General features: G+C 37.6%; 1 protein-coding gene across 3 annotated transcripts in view; it reads left to right on the top strand.

Moving 5' to 3' along the window:
- The window catches only part of PDSS2 (decaprenyl diphosphate synthase subunit 2), a 239,964-nt gene that overhangs the window by 148,019 nt on the left and 72,922 nt on the right, over positions 1-19,023 (top strand). For 2 of the 3 annotated variants that reach the window (XM_045843760.1, XM_045843761.1), the window contains exon 4: positions 13,427-13,501. The exons of the other annotated variant lie outside the window; for it this stretch is intronic. In XM_045843760.1, the coding sequence (XP_045699716.1) occupies positions 13,427-13,501 (75 nt within the window). The remainder of the gene's footprint in view (positions 1-13,426; positions 13,502-19,023) is intronic. 3 annotated transcript variants of the gene reach the window in all.

The following is a 19,023-nucleotide window of genomic DNA, read 5'->3' as shown; positions in this document are numbered from 1 at the left end:
CATTAGTGATTTATATTTCAAAATAACCAGTGGCACAGATGTACTCCTTACATAGCTGATGTATTTCCTTATGTTAACTTTGTTTTCCTAAAGGCATAAATATGTTGTTTACAAGAAAGAATTTTGTTTTTATAAATACACTTAATTTATACATATAAATCTCCTCCTTTGATACCATCTACATATTTTTAATAAAGAGCCTACTGTTGGTTATTTGATATTTATTTGTTAATTTTATTTTCAAATTAATGTTGAAAAGTAAAACCTAAAAACATGCTTTATCATATGAAATTTAAATTTTTCATCACAGTCATTTAAAATAGGCATTATTGTGACTTTGTATATTTATAGTCTTGTCAGCACTACTTTACTTGTGGAAATTATTGAATTAATATCTTTTAGCTATACTAGTTGGACACCTCAGGTTAATGTTCTTTTCTACATATACCCGATTCAAGTGTAGATTTTCGTGACTAGAGTAAATGTGGTGCAGAAGGTAAGTGGAGTGTCATATATTGTAACAATAAAAGAAACTATCTCCGTATCAATTAAATAGAAAAGTCAAAACACTATAAAAAAACACTTATAAAATTACCGAATTTTTCAGACTATAAGACATACTTTTCCCCCCTCAAAATTTGGGAGGAATAATGATTGTTAATGCTGCTGTTGAGTTCTGTTTACATTTACATTGGTGAAATATTGTGTTATTTATGTTATTAAATATTTTACCACATTTTTTGCTTCAAATTTTTTTTCCTATTTTCCTGCTCTAAAACCTAGGTGTGTCTTACGGTCTGAAAAATACGGTGTAATTTCAAAATCCCCAAACAAATTTTTCCATAGCTTTTTCTTGTCAAGTGCTTATATAACCACATATTAAACTGCCACTATATTGTCTGAGCCTAATTCCTTGCTCTTTAAAGTAAAAGATAATCCTTTGGCTGGTGTGGCTCAGTGGATTGAGCACCAGCCTACAAACCAAAAGGTTGCTGGTTTGTTTCCTAGTCAGGGTGCATATCTGGGTTGCAGGCTAGTGAGCAAGGCAACAGATCCATGTAATTCTTTTTTTTTTTTTAAGATTTTATTCATCCATTTTTAGAGAAGGAAGGGAGGGAGGGAGAGAGAGAGAGAGAGAGAGAGAGAGAGAGAGAGAGAGAGAGAAACATTAATGTGCGGTTGTTGGGGGCCGTGGCCTGAAACCTAGGTATGTGCCCTGATTGTGCCCTGTGACACTTTGGTTCGCAGCACAAGCTCAATCCACTGAGCTACGCCAGCCAGGGCAGATCCATGTAATTCTTGCACATTGATGTTTCGCACTCCCTCACCTGTCTTCCCCTCTCTCTAAAATAAGTAAAATCCTTTAATGTAAAAGTGATAAGCAATTAGTGTTTTAGAAGTACACTAGAAATAAGACAGAATATTATGTCGTTTAAAATTTATCTCATTAAAACCTTGAACGTTGTCCTTCTGGTGCCATAAAGCTATAGAACAAGCATCTTTTTGGCATAGGAAGGTCAGATGCCATCGTACAAAATGGGTATGAATACTTCTCTGAGTGTCTACGTTAAACATCGATGACAAGGGAGAAGAGCAAGAAAAGCATTTCTTCCATATTCCTGACATTCATAGAAGCCCATTTTAAAAAGTCTGTATTCAAGAAAATTACACCCTCTGGAACATTGGTGGAGCGGAATCCCACACCATGGTTGACCATGAGAGATAGAAATATATTGATTATAGCTATTTTATAGCATGCTTAGCAATCTCAACTTTTCTAAATCCCTTTTTTGGCATTCCAGAAATAAAATTAGTTAAACAGGCTTTTCCCCCCCTTATTTTTGTGACATAAATTTTATTTCTCCAAAGCCAGAAGTCCATTTTCCACCTTGAATTATTCAGTACTCTTCTCTCGCCTTTCTAATTGACTCAAGGAACTTCCTAAGTTAGGAGTTTACAAACAGACGGGGCAGATGAATAGCTCATTCCTCCCTCTGCATCCTTAGCAATCTTGCCTCAGTCTTCTCCACCCATCCTTTCTTCACCTGGGTAGAATTGTACACAGTGCCCTTTCTTTGTCTCTTACTGTTTACAACTCAATTGATTTCAACTCTTTCCATTTTTTCATTCCTACTCTTACCTGTTACTCAGAAAAATCACCATCTACCTTTTTGCCTTCTCCTTTCTTCTTTCAAGAGGGAAAATAAACCAAGAAACTTTACATGGAGTTTAAAGTTGATATATTCTTGTGTTCAGAAAAAAGGAAAATTATACTATTAGAAAGGCAGTAGACATAAGACAGAACCAGTGTCTTTACCCTGATTCTCTTATTAAACCAAATTTACCTGTAATCATCAATACTTAAAGATCGTTTTTAAAACATTTCCTATTTAGTTTTGTTTTCTTATTTTGCTTAACCACAGGTATTGAATAATTGTGGTTTTCTATTCTATTTTTAATTTAAGTTTATAGTACTTTTAATGTAGGGGCTAACCAAGCTTTTGTGGGCTGTCCTAGGAACCTAACCACCATTTATAACCTTGTATATTGGGAAAATGTGGTATGAGCTCCAAACATATGACTTATAGATGAAATTCTGAAACACAGTGCATTTGTAATCAATCTGGTACCTCCTATATTAGATTACTACTGAATTTGAACAGCATAAGTAAAATAAAATTTAAGAGCATCCAAAAGGATTCCTATGACTACTTTTCATTAGTAACTGCATACAGCTCAGTTGGATTGATAAAAGTTTGGTTTTAGCACTTCCATCATTTTCTTGAATCCTCAGAATTGTAAATTCTCACTAAAAAAAAATCACTCTAAACTAAAGTTGGCTTATGAGGCCTTAACCCAGGAGCAAATTTTATTTATTTAGCAATAGTGATTGGGGAAGAGTCCTTTTCTGGCAGCTAATGACCTACTGGAGGACTCATGTGCCCAAGGCAAAGCTGAAGGCCATTAGTCCAACAGGTCATTAACTGACAAATGCCTGACCCTGAGGTCATTTCTGATACTGTAAACCGTGAAAACATTAAAGTGGGTTTGTTGGAAAGTATAGCTCTGCCAAAGAAGTTTCCTTGTAAGCATTTTTGAAAAAGGCATTAAATTGTTTATTATTCATATGGCTTAATTGTCTTTATTTGGGGCCATTTTCACTGAGCATAGTAAGCCCATCAGTCATCAGTAAACCCCAAAACTGTACTCTATGTCCAGTCTTTAGTTTTTTAGAGGACAGTTTCCCTCTTTAGAATATCAGATCAACTATTTCAATACTCAGCAGCTTCAGCTACACTGTTGTGAATCTCTTATGTTTTCATAATGTGTTGAGCTATACAGGCATTTTGCTATTTCCTGCTCCTCAGAGATGACCTATAAAGCTACTAAGAGATGTGGACAGAGTCCCGAGGTGGAAGTCTGTGTACTTAATTCCTATCTCAGGCTTTTATTTTTTTAAATTGGCCATTTAACATTGGATAATTCATTGTACCTCTCAGAATTTCAGGTTCAGTTCTTTTTGTTCCAGACTATTTATCTAATGTCTTAATTACCCCACTTTACAAATGAAAGTAGAAACCTCATAATGTAGAATATTTAATATTTATTAAAATACTACCAAACATCTTTAAATAGTACTAACATATTTATTGAGTGCTTGCTATGTAGGAAGCACGGTTGTAAGTGTGTTATGCTTATAAACCCATTTATTCCCTTCTGAGATGCAGGAAAGAGTTAAGTCATTTCTTCAATGTACCGCTGCTGCTAAATGATAGAGCTGCTGTCTAAATCCAGGCAATTTGGCTCCAAAATCCTCATGCTTAACTAGAGTCAAAAACTAACAAGCCAACAAAGAACCATGAAAACTTTTTTGCCAGCAATTTTGCAGTTACCAATCCTGGGATTTATATAATAAACAACTACTAGTTTTTAAATATTGGAATAAATATTTCAATATAAGCATCAATAGAGACTTTAGAAAACATTTTAGAGAAATAACTATTAAGCAAAGACAACTGAATTATTTATTTTAGTTTTCTCATCTGAAAAATAAAGGCAGCATTATCTTCATCCCCTATATTCTTGCTCCAATATTCTCTAATTCTGAGTGTTGTACGAAAGGGTCCGAACTTAAAACATATGACCATATCCTGAGAATGGCATGAAATATGAAGGGATAAAAAAGACCAGAAAAGTTGTTTATAAAAAAGAGATATATTAAAGAAGTCTTTAGAATGTAGTACCAGTAGGGCCAAGTTATTTTTAGAATGACATTGAATCACACATTTTAGAGAGCTGTGGAGGTATTTGGAAGGAATACAATTACAGTTTTAGACAAGATGCATGGATTTTAGTGCATATGATTCATGTTTTTATTTCTGTGGCTGCCTTTGAAGTATAAACCTTGGGGTGTGTCTAAATTACATATCTCTGCCTTTTACAATGGCCCAATTTAAAGGGAACTGGTTGAGCTGAAAAGTGACTTGTGTTACCACCGAAAGACCTGGTATCCTTGAAATTTGCAAGATGTATGTGTGAATCCCAGAAAAATCCTGAAATTTTTAACTCTCTGTCCCAATGGGGTCTAAGCCAATTGTCTTATGAAGCTTGCAGGATCAAAGCTGAAAGTCAGCATATGCTATAAACCAACAAGATCGATGCACACCAGACAGAGTCAACCCCGCGGTACCCAGGAATGATTCCGTTTCATCCTGCTTCCTGCCTCTGTTTACATTCAGTTAATTAACATGTTTTGATATAAACTGATAAGGAAATTAATACCTTTTCAGACATTTCAGAATAACAGTGTTTAAACAGCTTGCCAAAAGTTTGGGACTTCATGTGCAGTTAAGATGGCTGATCAGTGTGTGAGCTCTGCATGACGTATATCAGCATCATATAAGATAATGTTTTAAACCACAGATTGCATCATGTTTATTGGTGGGTGGTGAAATCAGTTTAGCCAATCTCAATGCTTTTTTAATGGAATATAATAGAAAATAGAGGGATAATAGAACTTTTATGAAGCTTCATTCATTTTTATATGAATATATATACTTTGTTATGATGTAAAATACAGTTATTACTGTGGGTTGTGATTTTAAAATTTTGGAAGTTGATACTATTAGGCAGTGTTCTAGCCAGCAGCATCCGTTCAGTTGATGAAATATTGTACTATGATGTTTCATATTGTATACTATAATATATACTGTAATATAAAGTTTTGCATTGTGAACTTGTGTTTCTCAAGTTTAACTTTTAGGTAAAATCACACTTGGAAAGCATCACTGAAAATAATGGAGCTTATCAGCCACATGGGAAAAAGTGGGCCGATCACTGAAATGACAGATACAATTTTCTAAGAGAAAGTTCGGTCAGAACAAGGCACACTGTATAGTAATGCTACGACGCAGAGAACACACTAATGTGGAGCGGACTTCACATGCATCAGTTCCCAGAGAGAGGGTGGCAAGTCAAACTCTGACTGTTGTATGACAATATCAGAGTTGCTTTTTTTGTTTCATGACTAAGCATTCAGCTCTCAGCTACTATTTACAGTTTTTGTAATAGTACTAGATACTTGGCACAACTAATTTTTCCTAACCTATGAGAAAGCCTCTCCTCCTTCATTTCTTATGAAAAGTTAATCTTGATTTAAGCATTCTAAATTATCTGCCACTTTTTCAGGAAACTAATCATTGTTTAAATAGAAAATGAATATTTGTCGTTGTTCAGTGACAAAAAGAAGGCCAAGAACCATACACCTTCATTCAACAGGTGACCAAATTGTTGGACTACTTTTTTACTGTTAGTAACTAAGAAGTCCACTTTTTTGGCTAATTAACTATTCCTTAAAGTTTTTATGAATAAAAAAACGTATACAGCTGCACATTTAGTTACTTCTGGTCATGGGGCTTACTGTTGATAAAGCACAGACACCTCTTACCTGGAGGTAAAGCAGATTGAGGCCCAAGAATGGATGTGGCTGGCCCGGGGTCATGCAGCTTACCTGTGCCTTACCCTTCTAAGTGATCAGACACAGGTTAACGGCCTTGATCTTTATGAGGCTGTGCCTGCTTTCGTTAGTGCAGTACCAGGCGCATAATAGTCTGTCACCAAATGTTTATGGAATGAGTGCACTAGTCATTAATAATATTAACTATCAGCGGTTCAGATTCAAGCCATTCTCCTGAACTTGTGGACTATTTTTTACAAGCTTTATCAGTTGTGATTTTATATACTTTTCTTTAGTTCACAAAATTTTCCTGAGTCCTTTCTGACAAATGTTACCAGTAGTTAGAAGTTATAAACCAATATATCAGCTGTTCTAAATTAAAAATTAAGATTATCAATTTTGCCGAGTTTTTGCTGCACCTGTCCTATTTGCAGTGCCATTTCTCTCTCTGCTCTTTCCTCTTAGCCAGAAAGAACTTCCAGCTCACTAGAACAGATTGCCATCCCTCCCACAAATAAGCTCGGCCTTACACATTTGGCAGCATTGAACAGGCTCCCTTCAAAAAGCCAAGTTAGGAGCTTCCTCCAGAACTCCTGTGAGTTAGCGATGTGTTTATTGTAGCAGACCTTTCATCATTGTCTTCATTAAACCTAGTCTTTGTCTGATGGGAAGGAGTGGAGAGAACCATCCTTTCACAGGCTTCATCAATGGCTTTATTAAAGCTGCTCATTTATATTAATCAGCATTGCAGATTAGGGCTCATCTGGGTTGTTTTTGCCCAGGTGGTGGGTGAGTAGATTCACCCCTTACTTGGCCACTGCTGCTGTTCCCTGTGTTCTTTCAAGGTTGGTTCTGCACCGAGTCTGCCAGCCTGGTAGCTCTGGCTGAGCACCGAGGGCTAAATCCACATTGATGGAGATAGTTTGCTTAAACACAGTTTATAAATGATAAAGTGCTTTACAAGTGATAGAGATGATTATTATTGGTTTCTATATGGGATTGCACTGCTCCTTAACCATTCCCTCTCTTTCTTACATTGGTGATGTCAATCTTTCTGTCTTTAAATGCACCTCTCAAATACTTTGTGCCCATTTGTGTAAAGAGGAACTAAAGACTGTTGCTAACTGCTCTGATTACTACCATTAGCAGGCTACTCAGCATCCTTTATAAATATATTTTTCTGTAAGACCTTTTCATTGACAATGTAGGTTTTCTGGCTTAAAAAAAAAATCTTGACAATATCTCTTCAAATGCCAAAGCTCTTTGAAAAGGACACATTTACATTAAATTCGTCTTTTGTTTCTCCCAAGATGTATATGAAAAATAATTCATCCCCAAGGACACTTTACCTTTGCCACTGCTGTATGCATTGCTGTTTGTTCCTGAAGGTGGGGGGAGGAGTGCAGTAAATTTGCGTGTAATTAATGCCACCATCCCTGCAGATGCGTGTGCGCACGGCTGTTTCCTTTGCTAGCAGCTGTTGAGAATAGTAAAAGCCAGGGGCCACGTGTTCATTTGCTTCCTAAATAGAGTGATGGATCGCATGTTGTCTTGTCATTCCACAGTGTAGCAAAAACCGTCATTAAAACAGCTTTTCCAGCGCAAGTTTTTGAAAGAGGATTATAAATCTGTAATAGCCTCCACAGTTCTTGTATACCTAACAGGCAAATTGTGTATGTAGCACCTTTTTAAAGTAAAATAAAATACAACTAAGCTGCTTTAATACATCAGCTCAGCTTATGCTAGCTAGCTTTAATTGAGTCACATTGTTTATACTTAACATTTTTCTAAAGATTTAGTTGCGTTTTACTTTTAACTTAGGACAGGTGGTCTACTCAAACAAAAGTGTTCTGGTTTACTAGTTAAACACCTACAAGTTTGGTGAGTTTACTCCGTCTGTCAAATATTAACTGACAGTACTCCTGAGTCACATTTATCAAGAAGGAACAATTTGTCTGCACAGAATGCTTATGCCACTTTTTAATCCTACTTTTGCTAATCCAGGGACTGTCAATTGAGTATATTCCATTAACCAATTTGTGAATATAGCTTAGCATGAAGCTTCCTGAGACCAAAAGCCCCCACCCATGAGAGTAGGTTTATTATTGTATCTGATTATTAAAGCAGTATAATAAAATGAGAAAGAAAATGTAGTACATTGTAAATTTAAGCAACATAGAAAAGTTGAAGGAAAAATTGTTTTTTAAATTTGCACACAATCGCAGGTCTCTTTTTTTTTTTTAAGATTTTATTTATTTTTAGACAGGGGAAGGGACAAAGAGAGGGAGAGAAACATCAATGTGTGGTTGCCTCTCACGCACCCCCACTGGGGACCTGGCCTGCAACCCAGGCATGTGTCCTGACTGGGAATCAAACCAGTGACTCCTTGGTTTGTAGGCCAGCACTCAATCTGCTGAGCCACACCAGCCACAGCTAAGGAAAAAAAATTTATTTAAAAATCATCTGGAATCTTACCACTTACACGTTATCATTATTAATATTCTTTTGTCCTTTATTATTGATTTGAGAGAGAGAGAAACAATGATATGTTATTCCACTTATTTATACATTCATTGGTTGCTTCTTGTGTGTGCCCTGACTGGAGATTGAACTTGCAACCTTGGTGTATTGGGGTGATACTCTAACCAACTGAGCTACCCAGTCAGGGCCTTTTGTCTTTTATACTTTTATCTCTGCATATATAAGCACATAAATTGACCTCATTTTTGTCTTAAAAATACCTATATGCTATTCTGTTTTGAAACAAGCTTTTTTTATCCTTAAGAATATTTTACAGACATCTTTGTGTATAGTAAGTGAGGATATACTTTTTGTCATTTTTTTTACCACCTCCTACTTCTCTCAATTTCTATTTTTTATAATGAGAATGTAACTAAAGCCCAGGACATAATCATCACAACACCTTATTATTATAGGCATCACTTCAGTTTTTTAGTTTAAAAAAAAATAATTGAATTGTAGTTAACCCTTGCCAAAAAATAAAGAATGAGACAATTACATGTTCTCATGAAATCTGTTCTGTAAAATCAATATTTAAGAAATTTATTCAGCCCTGACTAGTGTGGCTCAGTTGGTTGGGCATCATCCAGAAAGCAAAAGGTCGCCGGTTCATTCTGGGTCTGGGCACATGCCTGGGTTGGGGGTTTGGTTCCCAGTTGGGGCATGCAACTGATCAATGTTTGTCTCTCACATCGATGTTTCTCTCCCTTTCTTTCTTCCTCCCTTCCCATGTCTCTAAAAAATAAATAAAATTTTTTTAAAAAGAAAGAAATTCATTCCAAAGGTCAGTTATATCAGATCTGTGTACTAAGGTTTAGGTGCATGTGGACACTACCTATTCCTTATCTTTGGTGAGGGAGCAGTGTTTAAAGTGGGAAAGATCAACAGTTGCTTAAAAATGCCAGCCAGAAGTACACTGTTCATTTACTTTTCCATGTGACCTCCTTGGTAGTCAAAAAATGAGGTGGCAGGAGAAGCCAGCTCATAACCCTGACATTGTGAATGGTCACCACTCTGGCTCATGGAAAGCCTAGTCATTAGAAAATTGGTGGATAGTGTATGGCGTTGCTGTAGTAAGATTTACACATGTGGCACAAAGTGAAGAGAAAAGCATTTTTGCATTTGAATGTACAGGTGAGCAATTCTGCTATTCCCACAACCTCCAAAATGCAGAAATGAAAAAACTATTTCCCTTTTATTCTCTAGACTGCTAAAGTATATTTTAAAACACCAATGGTGACAGTAACATAATCTGAAATTATTTCAGGGTGTAACAAGTCATCATTGCAAAGATCTCTGATTTGGGTTGAAACAGTCTTTCTGTGTATTTTGTTCTTGAATTAAAATTCACTTTCTTCTGCAATGTTTGGGCACCCAATGTAAAAGCCACTGTGATCTTTGTTTCCACACTATGACTTTCACCTACCCAAGACTTATATTGAAAATATAGAGTAATAACTTAGAAATATAGAAGACTAGCAAGTTAGCACTCACTGAGACTTAAGTCCCAAATGCTTCTCTAAGTGCTCTACATACTTACTCATTAGAGAAGGAAGTGATGTGGGCAACTGGAGCCATTATTTGTTTGATGTAACTTTGCACTTAAACCTGATGTCATTCTGAATCCAATATGTATGAATCACTCTCAAGCCTTAGAGCCCTTCAAGACCCAGCACTCAGCAATGTGACCTTTAACTAACCCAAGTAGGACTTCTTTGCCAGCTTGTTGGGCTAGGCTACCAGTCATAATGGTTTAAAAAAAAAAAATGGGAATTGTTTCCTTCTGATTCTAGATATTGGAACTAAGGGGGATTGGGTACAAAAAGTTCCTCAAATAAAGTAATCAGTATCAGACAGAAGAAAAGGTTCATGTAAAAAGAAGAGATTACCAAAAAAGTTTTTAAGTTTACATGCTTAATTATAAATACTAAGACTTGCATTTCTAGAAGCTTAGAATCTTAGAACTGGAAGGGATCTTAAGGAATTGTTTTGCATCTTTTCTCATTTTATCATTAAGGAAAACCAAAGCTTAGAGAAATTAATTGATTTGCCTGAAATCTCACAATGAGATCTAAGTAGTAGGCCTCAAAAGTAGAATCTGGATCCTCTGGCTCCCCGTCCCCTGCTCTGTCGTTACCTTCTGATCTGTTGAGCTTCTTATGCTGGCCAAAACTGAGGTTCTCTGAGCCTCTCTTCCTTTAGAGCATTTTCGCTTGCCCTGCTGGGCTGGAGAAACAGAAGTCCTTGAATGTTCCTCACGGTTGCTCTTGTCCAAAGCACCAAGAAGTCTGGGCCTTGGGCGCTTGGCCTCGGGATGTCTAGCATTAGGCTTCTGGATTCTCCTCTGGCTGCCATTATCCTTGCTAGCTTCTGGGGTTGCTCAAACAAATTAGTCCTCAAGAATCTGAAGAAAAAAATGTCATTAAGCAATTTCTTTCTTGTATTTTAGTACAAGTTATCTAAACAGGTGAATGCCTGTGGTAGTAAGCCATAAAATGAAAAAAAATAGTAGTTTTGTTAAAGTATGTGTGGCTGGTTGCCTTGTGGTGTTTCTATAAATATTTGCAATTTTAAAGGAGGAGGATGCTTAAACACATCTCTCTTCGGTATAATTTTTAAAGTAAACATTTCAGGCAATGGAAAGAGATTTACATGTGTTCAAAGTCACCCTTGCCTGGGATACATGCAGTTCCCCTGGGCTATTCCTGTTTTTCAAGGTCTCTTATCTTCCTGGACTTGTTAACCCACTGTAGTCCAAAGCGTTGTCCTTAATGGTTGTCATCGGCTATGAGGGTGTATTCTGCTCAGTTTGGAAGTATATGTCATTCACAAATTATGAACTTGTAAGTACAGTCTGCCTGTATATGCTGATTGAATTAAGAGAAGAATAGTCAGAGAGTAAAATGTTGTTGTTGCTTCTGCCTCATCTGGAATTTCAGGGAAGTAAAGGAATACTGTGGTTATCCAGAGCCAGATCCATTGTTAAAAGTTCATACCATCATTCTGACATTTAGCGTCAAACTTTCTCTTTGTAAATCCCTCTTCACTTTACCAGTGCTGGTCTCAGAGCTCAAACTATTTCAAACCCATAACATTTCTTAGTGAGTGGTTGATCTGTATTATGTGTCCAGCCATCAGGAGGATCTTGGGATGTTGCTTGTATAAACTGTAATCCAATCTGATGCTGTGCATTTAGTTACAGTCTTTCATAGACCTATTGGCGATACTCAATCCTCCTGGATTTGGGAATAGGGCTTATCTGATACCTTCAGGGGGAAAAAAATCCATTCATTTTTCTCTCTTCCCCACTTAAATAACTCAACACATCTGGTAACACTGTAGGATCATTGTCCTTCCAGTTCCTCTGCAGCTCATATTGCTACAATATTTCTTAAGTATTTAGTTACCTAAAGGGCAATGTGATTTAAAAAAAAGAAAAAGATTTTGTATGGTTCTTACAAATTAACCCATTTGCAGAGCTAGAAAAAAAATACTCCTTTAATCAGCAAAATTTCCATATCAGCAACCTTGTATAAGTTATGCAGTAAGTATGTAAATATAAGTCTGGTTATAAATACTCATGCGTTAAAATTTTAAAGCAAGTCTTTCTATAAATTAATGTAATTTGCTTCTAAGAAAATGTTTATTAAATCTGGGGTACCTGAAATTGAAGTATCTTGTTGTTTGGTTCTGTATCCTTTGGCTTAATAATGTCTTCAATTACAAGAATGATAAAAGCTGAAACAAAATCCTTTAATTCAATCAGAACTGAGCTAAATTTTAGGAAGCAAAGAGTGGGAATCAGATACACAACTGCATAATATTGGAAGCTAAATATACAAGATACTAAGTCTTCCTTCATACGAAGCAGATAGGGTTGCCTTGAGAAATTCTTATTTGAAGAGGCTGCAATGAACGTTATAATAAATAGCACTATTTTATCTTTTTGAATTAAGATGATTTATGCAAACAACTCTACATTGTACAGTAGTTCCAAAGAGACCATTTACTGTTTTCTGCTTGTTTTACATTCTGGAACAAGTTCAAAGCTTTTGATTTTGCTTGATTTTTTTTTTTTAAATAGCCTGAGCCTTGAAAGTAATACAGGTTTGATGAATACGATTTAAGTACTGTGTTTCTGTAAAAAAAATTACAAGTTTGAAAATAAGGTATGTTTGACCCAGGTTTCCTACACCAAACAAATCCACAGTGCATTTTACATGCAACAGAATGAACACATTTGAAAGGTTAGTCATTCTTTTGCATTTGCTTTTCATTCTGTATTAAGTATGAAAATTAGCATTGTAATCACTGCCAGAATGGGGATATTGAAAAGTATCCACCTGACAGAAATAAACATACAGAAAATAAATTGGATTAAGATTTCAGTAGTTACCTGAAATTTAAGCTTATGTTCAAAGTGGCTATTACTGGACTTTCATGTATAGTACATAAATACTGTGACTATAAGGTTTTTTGATTTTGGGGGTTTTGTGGGGTTTTGGGGTTTTGTTTTGTTTTTGTTTTTTTTTGCTTAAATTATGACTCCTGGCTGGCATAGCTCAGTGGATTGAGTGCAAGCTGGGAACCAAAGTGTCCCAGGTTCGATTCCCAGCCAGGGTACATGCCTGGGTTGCAGGCCATGGCCCCCCAGCAACCGCACATTGGTGTTTCTCTCCCTCTCTCTCTTTCTCCCTCCCTTCCCTCTCTAAAAACAAATAAATAAAAATCTTTAAAAAAAATTATGACTGAAAAAAATTGGATCACAGCTCTTAATATCCAGGTGGGCAATGTCATTGCCAGAATCTTTGCACATAACCCTGTTTTTGTTTTGTTTTGTTTCTATCAAACATAAGTACTGCCTTGCTCCTAAGTCTTCTGAGGCATTCTGAGGTAAAAAACAAATGTTTTTTTAATTGTTTCCTTTAATCTTTGATCTTGTTTTTTTAGGTTGTAGAACTTTTAGCAAGCGCCCTTAGGGACTTGGTACGAGGAGTATACCATGAAAATTTTACTTCAGCAAAGGTAAGGATTTGGTAGTCATTATAAAATGTTAGGTTAAAAACCCTCATGGCAAAACTAGAATTGACGAGTAAAAATGTCATTTTTGTTTTCTGTTTAAATTGCACATGGCATTTTTTTTAGATTAGTGTTTTGGCTACAAATTCATGGCCATACGCTTACTACATAGCAGATTTAGCCAATTAAAACAACCTCTTATCCTCTAGCTGGATTCACAGTCTGTTCCATCTGCAGCAGCCCAGTAGATACCAGGATTTTGCTGGCTGGCAGGTAGCTGCTGTCAAAAGACAAGCAGACTGGAGGAACAGCTCATGCTGAGGTGACTGGGCCTGGCCTTTTCCCAGAGGAAGGGGCCTACCATGTCCCAAAGGAGTGGACGTGATTTCAAGAAGGTGACTACTGGGGGCATGCCGGAGCGGTGTCTTTTATATCTAAGATCCAGAATTTATTGCATTATTAAATTCTCCATGATAAGAATGTCAATGGTTACACAGTTGGATTATTCTGATAAATTTTATAGATCTAGAATTAAGGCTTTTTGACTCATTTGGCAGGACATCTCAAGAAGGGTTAGGTTTTATTTCCTTAAAGTGCCGTTAATACATTTCAGTAGGATATCGAATGTGAAGCAATTGCTTCATTGACCACCATCATCATTTAACATGGTATGTGCTGTTACAAGGGGTTCCCATTATAGTGTTTCATTATTCTAACTTCTTTCACTTCTGTGTTAGCAAGATTTCACTCACTGCAAATGAGAAAATATATGCATATATGCACATCTTAAGCTTTTTGACATTTCCATTTGAAAAAAGAAAGACAAATTTTACTGGAAATGAAACATAGAGCATGAGCAACTTGGGTAAGAAATTTAAAAGTATAACCCAGGGGTTCTGGACGGTTCAGAGAGTGGTTAGTGAAATGTGAAGAATTGTACCTTGGATGTCTGCTTATATGTATTTGGTTCAGAGAACTACTGTTCCCGGTAAGCATATCTAACTTCATCCAAGCAGCATAGTATTGTGGAGACCTGGCAGGATGTATGACCACCGTGTTTCCCCTTTGCGGTGTTTTTCAAAAACATACCATCATTCACTGTGGCTAAAGGTTATAATAGCAGATTATAACATGGAGGACTCCTGGTCTGATTCCACTCGTAGAAAGTCATCCTGCATGTGGCATGATGATGATGGATAGCTAGCCAGACAGCGCTGTGTAACGCTGTGGTAAGTAATCACCTGTGTCTTTACACTTAATAGCAGGTACTACTGCTATCCCCATTTTACATGTGAAAATTGAGGTTTAGAGCAGATTGAGTAATTTGTCTACGGTCATACAACTTGTTAGTTGAGATTTAAACTCCAGGCTCAGGCTCTTAACCTCTCATCCTGTGCCTCTATACCTTAATAAAAATTGACTTGCTACTACCCACCTGCCATACCTGGGATCCCACGATATGCGGCGATTACAGTGGCTCTTCTGGCAGCTGAGACATTGTTTTCCCTTTGGATATTTTCAAGGTGTTCAACTTAGTTTTATATAAAATATTAATATTTTACAGTTAAATATATATCAATTTTTAAGTGAAAGTGTTATTGGTTTAAAGATTCATGATTTATTCATTCTCACCATTTGTTCACTATAATTAGTTCAGTTCATTAATAATTTAGTGAACATTTGTTACGTACTTTGCTGTATGTCAGGAAGACCTAATGGCAACAACAATAATAAATGCTTGAAGAGCACTTTACAGTTTGCTTATATTTTCTTTCTGCACAATCATTGATGGAAAGGGTGACATTTGTTGGTAAACCCATTTTATTGAGTTAAAGCCCGAAATTCATAAATAACAAATAGCAGGAAAGCTTAGTGCCAGAAATTGTTAACGCATGTTTGACAGCAACATGATCTGAACCCAGGTTTTTTCACTCCACATTTCGTATTCTCTGTTTCTTCCTGGGGTAAGAAAAAATGAAGCAGTAATACATGAGCCACCACATAGCAAGCAGCAGTTACTGACTTTGATTAACAAGTAAGTTATACTCGAAAGAATCTGTAGCTGCCCTGGCCAGTGTGACTCATTTGGTTGGGCATCATCCTGCAAACCAAGAGGTCGTGGGTTTGGTTCCCAGCCAGGGCACATATGTGGTCCCTGGTCCCCGGTCAGGGCATGTCTGGAGGGCAACCTGCTTGATGTTTCTCTGTCACATTGATGTTTCTCTCCCTCTCTTTCTCCTTCCCTTCTAAAATAGGATAGGGTAGGGGTAGGGTAGGATAGGATAGGATAGGATAGAATAGAATTAGCTATGCTTTGCTCATCTGCCCTCTTTCCCCACCACCTCCCCAAACACGGTCCTTTAATGCATTCAAGACTTTTTTTAAGCAGTTACATTTCTGAATATAGCCAAACTATTTAAAGTGCTATTTTTTTTAAATAATGGAAGCAAAAATGCATAGTTGAACTGAGTCAGTGAGCATACTTTTTGATGCCTCTGTTTGTACCCCATGTTCAATTTAGGTTAACCACATTTCCCTTCCCAACCAAGAAATTCTGACTACACACACACACACACACACACACTTACACACTTCGAATGTGCTTGCCATTGGAATGGCTCTTCACAATTTGGTTTTTCTCACTTGGCCCAGTAATCAGTTCAGAGGCAGAGAACACTGCCCCACATGGAGGGCCTTGGAGGTTTTCCAGTTCTGACTGGACTGGAAGCCACCACAAGTGGAGATCCTCTGAGAAGGGAGTTTGCCCAGCCTCCCTAGCCTTGGGCCAATTCAGCACACAAAAGAATTGCTTTGTGATTTAAATAAGCAGCAAACCATTTCATCTGTGTAGGGATAAGAGGATAAAATAGTGGTCTGTTTTCTATATGGCTACTTGATGCAGTACTGGAGGTGATCTGGGCAGTTCAAAGACAGTTTTCTATGGAGCCGTGCCTGTGCAATGAAGGTAAACACATTAAAGCAAATGGAGGGGAATTGGAACGGAATATGTTTGAAATCACCTTCTCCAGAAGAAGTTTGCAGAGAAAAAGTATGAGAATTTACGTGACTTATTTCAGTAATACTTAACAGACAATAGGTGAACTGTGACAATGCAAACATTGAAAGTAATTTAGGAAACCCATCTTTCATTCTATCCATTGAAAAATAGCATTTTTATTTTTACATTTGCTAGTTTGTGAACCATTTCTTCCTCACAATAAAAATTAGCCACTGTGCTTTCTTTTTTTAATTACATTTTATTGATTATGCTGTTACAGTTGTCCCATTTCCCCCCTTCACTCCCCACCACCCTGTACACCCTCTTCCACCCACATCTCCCCCTTTAGTCATGTCCATGTGTCATACTTATAAGTTCTTTAGCTTCTACATTTCTCATACTATTCTTACCCTCCCCCTATCTATTTTCAACCTACAATTTATGCTACTTATTCTCTACCTTTTCCCCCTCTCTCCTCCTCACACTCCCCTGTTGCTAACCCTCCATGTGATCTCCATTTCTGTGGTTCTGTTCCCGTTCTACTTGTTTGCTTAGTTTCTTTTGGTTTTGCTTTAGGTGTGGTTGTTAATAATTGTGAGTTTGCTGTCATTTTACTATACATATGTTTTTTTATCTTCTTTTCTTAGATAAGTCCCTTTAACATTTCATAAAATAAGCACTTGGTAATGATGAATTCCTTTAACTTGACCTTAACTGAGAAGCACTTTATCTGCCCTTCCATTCTAAATGAAAGCTTTGCTGGAGAGAGTAATCTGGGATATAGGACCTTTCATGACTTGGAATACTTCTTTCCAGCCCCTTATTGCCTGTAAGGTCTCTTTTGAGAAATCTGCTGACAGTCTGATGGGAACTCCTTTGTAGGTGACTGTCCCCTTATCTCTTGCTGCTTCTAGGATTCTCTCCTTCATTTTTACCTTGGCTAATGTAATTATGATGTGCCTTGGTGTGTTCCGTCTTGGGTCCAACTTCTTTGGGACTCTCTGAGCTTCCTGGACTTCCTGGAAGACTATTTCTTTTGCCAGAATGGGGAAGTTCTCCTTTATTATTTGTTCAAATACATGTTCAATCTGTTGCTCTTCCTCTTCTCCTCTGGTACCCCTATAATTCGGATGTTGGAACATTTAAAGATGTCCTGGAGGTTCCTAAGCTTCTCTTCATTTTTTTGAATTCTTATTTCTCCATTCTTTCCTGTTTGATTGTTTCTTTCTTCCTTCTGGTCCACCCTATTGTTTTGAGCCTCAGTTTCCTTCCCATCACTATTGGTTCCTTGTGCATTTTCCTTCATTTCTTTTATGGTAACCTGCATTTGTTCATCTAATTTGTGCCCAAAATCAACCAATTCTGTGAGCTTCCTGATCACCAGTGTTTTGAACTGTGCATCTGATAGATTGGCTATCTCTCGGTTGCTTAAAAGGATGAGTCCTGGGGCATTGATTTGTTCCTCTGTTTGAGACATGTCTCTCTCTCTCTCTCTCTTTTTTTTTTGGGGGGGGGGGGGGTCTGGTCGCTCCAGTTATGGTGAGGGGCGGAGCCTTAGGTGTTCACTAGGGCTGAGCACCCCAGTCACTAGATTGTGAGGTTGTATGCAGGGGCGGGGGCAGGAGGGAAAAATGGCGGTTGCTCCATTCTCCGTAGGACCTCAGTCCCTTTTCTGGGATCCTGGGTTGCGAGCTCTGCCCTGCTCCACAGTCGCCACCTCACTGGGTATGCCATCTGCCGCTTGCATACTCAGGGTCCACCCGCTGCGATCTTGCGCGCCCCAGATGCCTTACGCGCCCTCGGTTGCCTTATGCACCCAACTCTCTCTGCTCTCCTCGCCGCAACCTGCACCGCGACCCGCCACCTAGCTGCTCCTCTCCGCCCCTCCTACCAGTCTGAATGGGTCTATTTGAACTTCTTGGCTGTTCGACTTCCATTCAGATAAATTCTCTGTCAGTTTTGGGTGTTATTCTGCCTCTAAATTGTTGTTGTTCCAATCTTGTGCGTGGAGGTACGGTGCATCCACCTATGCCTCCATCTTGGCTGGAACCCCACTGTGCTTTCTTTAATGTTTGTAAAATTTCTCTCCTGTCTACTGTTTTTTTAGTTAGCTAATTGAAGAAAAAAGCACATTAAATAGAAAAATTGCATTTTAAATGTTGTTTGCCATTCTGAGAAACCTCAGTCAAGCTGCCTTGAACATTGTACAGTTACTCACTGTACACACTAAATATTTTTGTTATATTTTATTGATTATGCTATTACAGTTGTCCTGATTTTTCCCCATTTGCCCGCCTCCACTCAGCACCCCCAACTCCCTCAGGCAATCCCCCCACCCTTGTTCTCCATGGGTCAAGTATATGTCAAGTATGCAAGTTCTTTGGCTGCTCCATTTCTTGTGCTGTACTTTACAACCCCATGGCTATACTGTGACTACCTACTTGTACTTCTTAAACTTCTCACCTCTTCACCCATTCCTCCACACCCTCCTCTTATCTGGCAACCATCAAAATACTTTCAATATCAATGA

The sequence above is a fragment of the Phyllostomus hastatus genome, unplaced genomic scaffold (genome assembly GCF_019186645.2).
Source record: "Phyllostomus hastatus isolate PE091 unplaced genomic scaffold, TTU_PhHast_1.1 phas_contig_40, whole genome shotgun sequence".
Taxonomy (NCBI): Eukaryota; Metazoa; Chordata; class Mammalia; order Chiroptera; family Phyllostomidae; genus Phyllostomus; species Phyllostomus hastatus.
Note: the sequence above shows the minus strand (reverse complement) of the source record. Positions and strands in the feature narration are given on the sequence as shown.